The following is a 9,646-nucleotide window of genomic DNA, read 5'->3' on the forward strand; positions in this document are numbered from 1 at the left end:
TTATTGAAAACTCGGTTGGAACCAGACCCACTCTTAAAGTCTGGTCCAAGAAAGGAGGAATGCTGGAAAAACAGTCCTCCCGTGGTTGCAGAAGCTACCATGGAGGCTTACTTTTGGGGTATCGGATTTCTTGGGAACAATCTTTTGACCAAGAAATTTTCATACGCATACCTTTGGGTGCACACCAAACGCTAGGGATTTCTCAAATTCAAAGTTGGGCAAATTGTCTTCATAAAAAAAAGTATTCCCTAATAAAATATCCTTTTTTGGTAGATTTTTTATGGACTTCAATGCCAGCTGTGCGCAGTGGTTGCACTACGGGCCCCAGAAAGAAACATTCCAACGAAAATGCATTTATAATCTTTGTTTGTTTTGACATTAAATTTATAATAGGTCCACGATAAAATCGGCTATATGAATGGAATCACGGGACCGGCAAGTGTCAATGGTGCTGGTATCGTGAAATCAATGCACGATAAACACGTGGATGGGATGGGTTTACGGTATCGTCACCCGTTTTCTTAGTCAGGGCCTCGTGTAGAGAAAGGGGGAGGGAGAGAGAGACACGGACACACAGAGAGAGAACGCATGCAGCCATTGACATGTGCCGGGTTGAGAGCTCATGTAGCCATTGACATGGCCGAACCCGGCACCATAAATACGTGGATGGGATAGCAACACATGGGATAGGTAATGTGTTGCTGCGTGACTGTGCTGCACTTTTCTCTGTAGTATTGAGTGTAGAGAGAGAGAGAGAGAGACTCAAGAGAGCCTCTCACAGAGAGAGAGAAAGACTGTACTGCACTTTTCTTTGTAGTATTGCGTTTAGAGAGCGAGAGAGAGCGCCGCAGGGCCCCCCCGCTCCACACACACGCAGCGCGCGCCACACACACACAGAGAGAGCGCGCATAGCCTTTGACATGGCCAAACCCGGCCCCTTGCTTGAAGGCAAGGTGGACGACGGGCAGGCTTCCTCCCTTCATGAGCAGCTGCTGGAGGAGCCCATGAAGTTCATCGGCTTCAAACTGGAGCAGACCTCCCCTCATTGCGTCGCAGGCCGTTTTGTCGTCAGCAAGAAGTCTTGCCAGGTAGTTTTTACCGCCTTCTTTACAGTCATCTGATTGTAGGCTTGTGAGTTCTTATTGTGCCAAAGGGCTTCTGACATATGGATCCATCCCAACGATGAGGATGGTCAGAGGATCATGTCGAGGGCCTCATACACACATCCCCTTGAAATATGCCCCATGCCATGGATGGTAAGCGTCCCATGGTTATGAGCACGGATGTGCAATTTTCGGAATTGCAATTCCCTGCTACTGCACATTGCCGTCCAAATGCAGGGATGATTGGTCAAAATTTCCTGCAGCTGCCTGTTGTCATCTCAGGTATTTGGGGCAGCTGCCTGTCCCCATCTCATCGGGAATGCTTTCTACTGAAGCCGATGTGCCCTTAGATGATTCCCCTCTTTCTTGACTGCTGGGAAAGGGTGGGGTCGGTCTTTCCCTGAGGAAAGATTTTCTACTCCATCATGCGCCTGGTGAATGAGAACATTGCAGTTCATACGTCAGGCCAGGGCACGGGGAGTGAGGATTCTTCCACAGTTGTGGTATGCTACCTCCCACGTCAGCAAGTGGGGAATGTATATGCTGATGTGGTAAATATCCAGAAATATTTTGGAAAATAAACCTGTCAGATTACGTAGTCCAGATTCACCCTCTCATGACCCTGGGTCATGATGAGTGGGCAATTATGTTGAGGCAGTCAATTCCAACCAGGGGATGCATATTGACCTACAGTTAACCCTGTAATGCATGAATGGGGAATGTCAAGGGGCGCTTTCGGATGGGCCCAGTTCCATGCATTGAGGACCATGTAGAGGGACCCTGAATGGCATCCATGGGTGGGGAGTTTCGACAAGTGACTCGTTGGCAGCAGACATCTATCTGTAGGTGCTTCAAGCTGTGCATTTTGATACTACAAGTTGGACAAATGAAGGTATGTTACATATATGGCCTGCCCAATCCAGCAGGGAATGATGTAAAAAAGCCTTGTAAGTTGTCAATACTGCCAAACATCTGTTGTACTTCTGTAACTTCAACTTTCCTAGGCTGCCAAATACCTATGAGAGGGCCCCCTCTCAAGCAGTGGGCGGGGCCTGGGCTAATGTCCTGTTGGTCTGGACGGAAATATGTTGTCTACCTCACTGTTCCTGTGAAGAAGTGTCTGCACTTCACAAGCACACTTGTAGGGACTTTTTACCATGGTCATTAATATCTTTTCTAAAGTATGGGGGATAAGCAGTGTTGAGGTGTGTAATCCACGTAAGTATAGTTCTCTAATACAACCCCTCAGATGCCTCGAATAGTGGAAGTTATATGGGATAGCCTGTCTATTAAGAAAAGCAAGTAGACAGCTGTAGTCATGTGTGTCATGTGTGTCATGTGAAATGAGCTGAGTCACTGACTTCTGCCTTGATTTTACCTGAAGCAGCCTTTTGGTGTGCTTCATGGTGGAGTGTCCGCCTTGATTGCAGAGTCTCTTGCCAGCACAGCTGCCCATATTGCATCTGGTTTTCAACGCGTGGCTGGGGTTGAGCTAAACATCAACCACTTGAGAGCCGCACCAATAGGAACTGAGGTCTTTGTTTCAGCCAAGCCTGTTCATATTGGAAAAAGATTACATGTATGTGTTTTATTCTTTTTTTGCTGTTCTGCTTATCTTTTGAGCATTGAGCTTGTGTATTCTTGTATGTTGATGAATCGTACTTATGCTGTTCTTTCATGCATTTAGGTATGGGATGTAACCTTCTCAAAGGTTTCTGATTCTACGCAATCAGGCTCTGAGCAGAACCGAGACCATGGCACCAAGCTTGCTGTGTCAAGAGTGACACTAATGGCTGGTTTGACTGGACAAGCAAGCGAGTATGATCAGCAGCTGAAGGTATTTGCCCGGCTCTAAAATGGTGTATGTATGGCTGTATCAATAGAATGATAATAAATAAACATCATTGCTTACTTCAAGGAGGCCATTTCAAGAGATGATGTTTCAAAAAGGGGTTGCCTTCAAGACACGGGCAAAATCAGCAGACTAGGATTAACTGCTATGGAGGTTTGGTCCAAGTAAATAATGACTAAAACCGGAGGGCTTCCCTGTTTGTAACATTATTCAAAACTACAGTTGCTGTAATGTATTTGCAAGAATGTGATGCTTGGTAAATACTTAAGACTGCAGTTGCAGTAATGTATTTGCAAGAATGTGATTCTTGTGAATGCCAAAGCAAGGTATTTAAGGTTCTTTATAAAAAGCTGTGGCTATACCAAATCGTGGATGCCGTGAATTGATGCTGGCCTTGCTCTGGAAGGGAGAATAGAGAGTGATGAAGTGCTTTTATTTTAGGTGACTTGTAATGGGAAATATATTGCGTGCTTTCTATCTGTGAGCTGGTTTCAGTCTTGTGGCCTCTTTGTTGTGTGTTTAGTGTTAGCAATTCATCAGAGGACAGCTTTTTCAAAGGTTTGATTCCTGTCTACATGGACACAATGCATACGATAGCCATCCTGCGTCCAACATATCACACATGCATGGTATTAACACATCAAAATAATGATGTATTCTTGTGTAGGCTCTACCAAGTTGGGGATGCCATGAATCGATGCTGTCCTTGCTTTGGAAGGAAGAATAAAGAGTTCTTTGCTTTTAGGTGACTTGTAATGGGCAATATATCGCGCATTTTCTATCTGTGAGAGCGGCTTTCAGTCTCATGGTCTCTTTGTTGTGTGTTTAGTGTTAGCAAATCATCAGAGGGCGGCTTTTGGAAATATTTGATGCCTGTCTACATGGACACAATACATACGTTAGCCATTCTGCATCCAACTTATCACACATGCATGGTATTGACACATCAAAATAATGATGTATGCTTGTGTATCTTGGTTATGTATTCTTATGTATCCTAGTTATGTATTCGTTTTGATATATTTGATGCCTGTCTACATAGACTGAATACGTACGTTAGCTATTCTGCATTTAACATATCACACATGCATGGTATTGACACATCAAAATAATGATGTATTCTTGTACTTCCTAGTTATGTATTCTTAGGTATCCTAGTTATACTTGTTCTCTTGTGCCTACAACTTTATCATGCGGGAAAACAAGTTGGTTAGAGCCATGACACTTCTAAGTATGTCTTATGTTATTGTTTTATGCAGTTTATGTTGCCCAAGCCTAGTACGGCTCCTTGTGATTTGAGATCTACCTCGAGCTTGTTTTGTTAGTCACGCTACTTTGCTCTAAGAACAAAATATGCACTTATCAAATTGCATGAATGCCTCTCTCTCTCTCTCTCTCTCTCTCTCTCACACACACACACACACGTGCACGTGCACATGCACACAAGCTTTGCCTTTGAGGTAGAGCTCAAAGAGAATGGGTATTGTAGATCGTGTTTGCGCCTAGCTTCATGGGGGTAATAGCATGGAAGACCAGAGCTTGAGATGATATGCCAGGTCTATGCTTGCTCCACGGAATAGCTTAATTTTTTGAATTGCCTAGCTTGTGCCACCAATGCTCCCTTCTTGTCCTTAAGGGATGTGGACATCTATATATTTCTTTCAGAAAAGGGGTGACGTCTATACATCTCTTGTTAAAGGGGAAGTTAAAGGGGAAGTCCAGTCCATGGCTATTGCTGCTTCTTAAGGAAGTTTCACATCACTTAGAAACAGTCCATACATGGCCTGAAGGTGCCTTTTTCGTTTTGTTGTATTAAAACATTGCCTCACGTGCTTGGGTCTAATGAACCAAAGCTGATTGTTTTCTCTCTCTCTCTCTCTCTCTCTCTCTCTCTCATACACATGCGTGCACGTGCACATGCATGTGCACATGCTCTCTTTCTCTCGCTCATACACGTACACGTGCACACACACATGGGAAAAAATGCAGTCCACATTTTTGAGTGAGTGGGAGCACACGTCCTACCAAAAACGTGGCACGCACACACATGGGAAAAATGCAGTCCACATTTTTTAGTGAATGGGAGCACACGTTTTACTGAAAACGACATTGACTAGTACCCGAGAGCCATACAACGTAGGGTTCGGGAAATTTTTTTTAATGAATTGGCCATTAATCCTCCTCGTTACAAGTTGAATAGGTATTTCAAAATTTTAGGCGGCATGATCCTCTTCATACAAGAATGAAGAATCTCAGTCCCTCTTGCTACTTGAAGAAGGCGGACCATATCCTTCTATGACTTTTCTAAACCATCATAACATGCATTTCATAATGTACATGTGCTATAAAATTTAAACTTAAATATGCTATCCTTCTACTACTTTTCTAAACCATCATAATATACATTTCATAGTGTATATGTGCTATAACATTTAAACCTTAAGATGTTGCATTTTGCCATTGATACAACTTCACATAGTTGAAATAAAGAGACTAGAAATCATACTTGAAAGAAGCAAGCAAGCATGTTTCCAATCCTGGTATGACATCTTCATAAATGTTTAGTGGTTGTTGCTAAGCACCATTGCTCTTTGAAGAGAAAAAGGTTCCTGTACATGCATTTGAAAAAGTTTATCTATTCACAATGAAGCATGCACATTCTATAAAACTATGTTACTAATACGTCTAAGATAATTTGACATCCTTAAGAACTACATACAGATGCCAAGCCTATCAAGTTAGAGGATGAAGATTGAGGTATAGAGGAGTCCTTACCAAGACTTGAAGCACTCAAAGTACTTTCAATACTATACAAACCTGCAAGGCAACTCATTTGATAAGTTTACTTTCCTAAACTCTACATAAGCAATCACGATGATAATAAAGTAGTATCATTATGCATTCTTACTTGAAAGTTGAAACACCCTAAAACAACTAGCTCTACACACACGCACACTTATATATGAAGATATATATATATGTGTGTGTGTGTGTGTGTGGCCTCAGAGAAGTATATACAACACTAAGTCTCTGCGCAAAGCCAAAAACAATACAAACTAATTTTAGTTTTTAAATTTGAAAGATAAGAAGTAAAACTAAAAATGGGAGAGAGATCACTAAAGAAAGAAACGAAAGGATAATGAGAAAGTCAAGCAATAGAGACACATAAAGAGAATGCATACATTTATAAAAATTCTGTAACAATAAAAAGAAAGAAAGACAAAAGCTAAGCTAAACAATTAGACAAGCATGTTAAAAGAAGTACATAATAATAAAATATAAAGCATTAGAAAGAAAGAAAGAAAAAACATGAAAAAAAATTACATTCAAGTAAGAAAACTAAAAAATAGTACAAAGCACAACTCATAAAATTAAATAAACACTAACTAGTAACAACTTAACCGTCAAAAGCTAAAAAGAACTCTAAACAATAAAAGATGAAAAAAGCTAAACATATGTACAAAAAAACCTAAAAAAAGAAAGAAAGAATGCTAAGTACATGTGAGCTTAGGATCCACAACTACTTCAATATCTCATCATCGGCCATTAGTTGTTTACAAAGCAAAAAATCAGCATAAAACTCATGTCTTACAAACTTTATTGCAAGACCAATGAGCAAATACCATTAGCTGTGAATAAATGTCGATGAGCTTTGCTAGCCCACAAGGCTATACTATCAGCAAACTCTGAATCACTCAAGTCCTCAGGACCTTCAACATACAATTTCATTAAAGCATCTAAACTTTTTATCTCTAAACAATTTCTTAGCTTGTCTTTTATCACAGTACGTGCACTAAAGCCTCTTTCACAAATTGCAATACTGGAACATTGTACAAGGGCAACTTGACAAATAGATAATACATTGGGAAATGCATCTTTCCACAAATCATTGCATGCAATAGATGAAGTTACCTCTGGGAGACTATACCTCACCTAATCCCTTGATGCTTGATGCTTGAACTTTGTATACTCCTTTTTGAACTGCTCAGGATTGATCACTGCATTAAAATCTTGCACATGAAGCTTTTTAGAGGAACCATAGAACTTACATATTCGATCGACCTCGTTGATGCCATAGGTTTTTAAAGACCTTTCTAACAATGGATGTTGTGCAGGCACCAACACCTTCATATACAATGGATGTTGTGCAGGCACCAACACCTTCATATACAACTCAACACAGAGTTATCTCATCAAACCTAGAAGTTAAATTTTCAATCATAGCATTTGCAAAAGATATTTGAAAATCCAATGCTCTGTTCAAATCTTCTGTAAACAAATCACGAGTCAAATCATGATCATACATTCTATTACCATGCAAAGCATTTCTCAAACCATATAAATATCCTTTTTCAGGACCATACTCTGGAAGTAAAGCATATCCATTCACTCCATATATATAAGCATTTATATCAACATCTGGGGTATCCACATAATATTGTTTGATGCAAGCAATCTCATTCTGTACAAGACTTTCAACAGTAGTGACATCAATAAATTTCTTTTGGAACATTTGACTCAAAGTAGCTAATCCTCTTAAAATGTCAGCCATAAAATGCAAGCAATAAAGACACTCAAACTATGATAAATCACGGTAAATATGAGGGGCCTCAGTCTTTGTAATGGTAAGAATAGAATCCAAAGATTTCACAACTCTACTTACCGCTCAATATCTACTTAGCCATCTAATATCAAATGTGTGTTCCAATCGAAGAATAGGGCATGCAAGATCACCTTGCATGATTTCAAGGCCCTCTAATCTCTTAGAATTTCCATTGAAGTAGCTTGCAATAGCATTGACTAGTTTGTCAAGCTTTTTGCAATACTCCATCTCTTTGGCCACATTTGATACTGCTAAAGCAGCACGATGCGCTACACAATGTATCGAAGTCAAGAAAGGATTCACATGTTTTTTAAGCAATGCTTGAACTCCGTTATCTTTTCCTACCATTGTAGCGCATCCATCAAACCCAAAAGCAACAAATTTAGAAAAATCAAGGTTCATTTTCTTGAGCTCTTCAAGAATTGCCTCATAAATAGATTTAGCAGTACCATCTCATGAACATGCACAATTCCATAGAAGCTCATTTTTGGAATGCAAGCACTCTCAAGATAAGAAAGATAAATGACCATATGACCATGTCGAGAGATATCATTAGACTCATCAATTAAAACTCCAACCATGGACTAGCTGCAACCGTATGGAGCATGACAATCTTGCACATATTTTATGATATGAGGAAAATCTGCAAATGCCATGTTTCTCTTTGCAAATGAGATATGCACCTCTAAACAAACATAATAAAGCTTGATCTTTTATCTCTACTACTTTTTGCATACTATTTTGAATGCAATCTTTATTCTCAATAAGCACGGCATTCATAGCTGCCTTATGACAATCAGTTTGTGCATGAGACTTAAAATTACTTACCTTGAAGTTTATCGATCCACCTTTGGAATACGCAGAATGTGGATGAGGATACTTTAAGCAAAATTTGCAAAATAATTTCACCTCCTTATCATCATACTCGAGCCACTTATAATCATCTAGCCATTCTTTTTGAAAGAGTGCACGCCTTTCATTTTTTCGATCATACTCGGCCCTCTCTTCAAGAGACATACACTTCAAGGCTTCATCATCAGTAACATTAGCAACACTCACACAAGCTGATGATGGACCAGATTCATTCTCAACAACCTTTTTAGCCTTTTTAGAAATGTTAGTTACATCAATGCTAGCCCAAGTAAGAAGTGTACCTTGTCTTTTATCTTTTGATTTAGGTGCCCTGATGAAGCATAAACCTTACCTCAAAATAGACACCTTTTCTACAATTTGATAATACAAATAATAAGAACCTCGCATGCGCGTGCACACACACAAACACACACACACACACACACACACACACACACACACACAAGCCTTTAGGTATGCCTAGATAGATAAACAAGCATAGTACACATTTACCTTCTTCATTGCCTTGCGTAATTGGGTCTCGATTGCAATGTACCATATTTTTTTTGTATAAAAACATTGCCTTGCGTAATTGGGTCTCGATTGCCATCATGTACCATATTTTTTTATAGAATTGATAATATTCCCTCTCTCTCTCTCTCTCTCTCTCTCTCTCTCTCTCTCTCCCCCCTTAAAAAGGCCATGATCCACCCGAGTTCAAGTCCAACTGTTGGTCGTATATGCCCTCGTATTGCATTCTACCGACGTTAATACCTCTTTCTATCTCACACACACACCCACACACTCTCTCCCATATACCATATTTTTCTTCGCACACACACACACACACACTCCCACGTACCATACTTTTCTTCAAAATTGATTATACTCTCTCTCTCTCTCTCTCTCACACACACACACACACTCTCTCTCTCTCTCTCTCTCTCTCTCTCCCACGTACCATACTTTTCTTCAAAATTGATAATACACACTCTCTTTCTCTCTCTCTCTCTCTCTCTCTCTCTCTCTCTCTCTCTCTCACACACACACACACACACACACACACACACACACACACACGCACACACACACACTCTCTCTCTCTCTCTCTCTCTCTCTCTCTCTCTCTCTCACACACACACACACACACACACTACATTGGCTCCTCCTTACTCAAAAATTCATAAGATGTGTAGCACAAAGTCTCCATTCTCTACAACTAGGTTTATTTCTCAA

At 40.3% G+C, this 9,646-nt stretch overlaps 1 protein-coding gene across 1 annotated transcript; it reads left to right on the forward strand.

The window, feature by feature from the left end:
• The first annotated feature begins 696 nt into the window (after window positions 1-696).
• DHNAT1 (Thioesterase superfamily protein) lies at window positions 697-3,321 on the forward strand. Its single transcript, XM_086801473.1, has 3 exons — window positions 697-1,088; window positions 2,491-2,682; window positions 2,791-3,321. The coding sequence occupies exons 1-3, from the start codon at window positions 921-923 to the stop codon at window positions 2,956-2,958; spliced, it is 528 nt and encodes a 175-aa protein (XP_086657599.1). The 5' UTR covers window positions 697-920; the 3' UTR covers window positions 2,959-3,321.
• Window positions 3,322-9,646: the final 6,325 nt, after the last annotated feature.

Source organism: Cibotium barometz, chromosome 8 (genome assembly GCF_041138505.1).
Source record: "Cibotium barometz isolate CiBa-2024 chromosome 8, ASM4113850v1, whole genome shotgun sequence".
In the NCBI taxonomy this organism is placed as follows: domain Eukaryota; kingdom Viridiplantae; phylum Streptophyta; class Polypodiopsida; order Cyatheales; family Cibotiaceae; genus Cibotium; species Cibotium barometz.

Coding starts and splice junctions, on each gene's coding strand:
- DHNAT1 (XM_086801473.1), top strand. CDS start 921: ATGGCCAAACCCGGCCCCTTGCTTGAAGGCAAGGTGGACGACGGGCAG. Junction 1,089..2,490: donor TCAGCAAGAAGTCTTGCCAG/GTAGTTTTTACC, acceptor TACCTGAAGCAG/CCTTTTGGTGTGCTTCATGG. Junction 2,683..2,790: donor ATATTGGAAAAAGATTACAT/GTATGTGTTTTA, acceptor TCATGCATTTAG/GTATGGGATGTAACCTTCTC.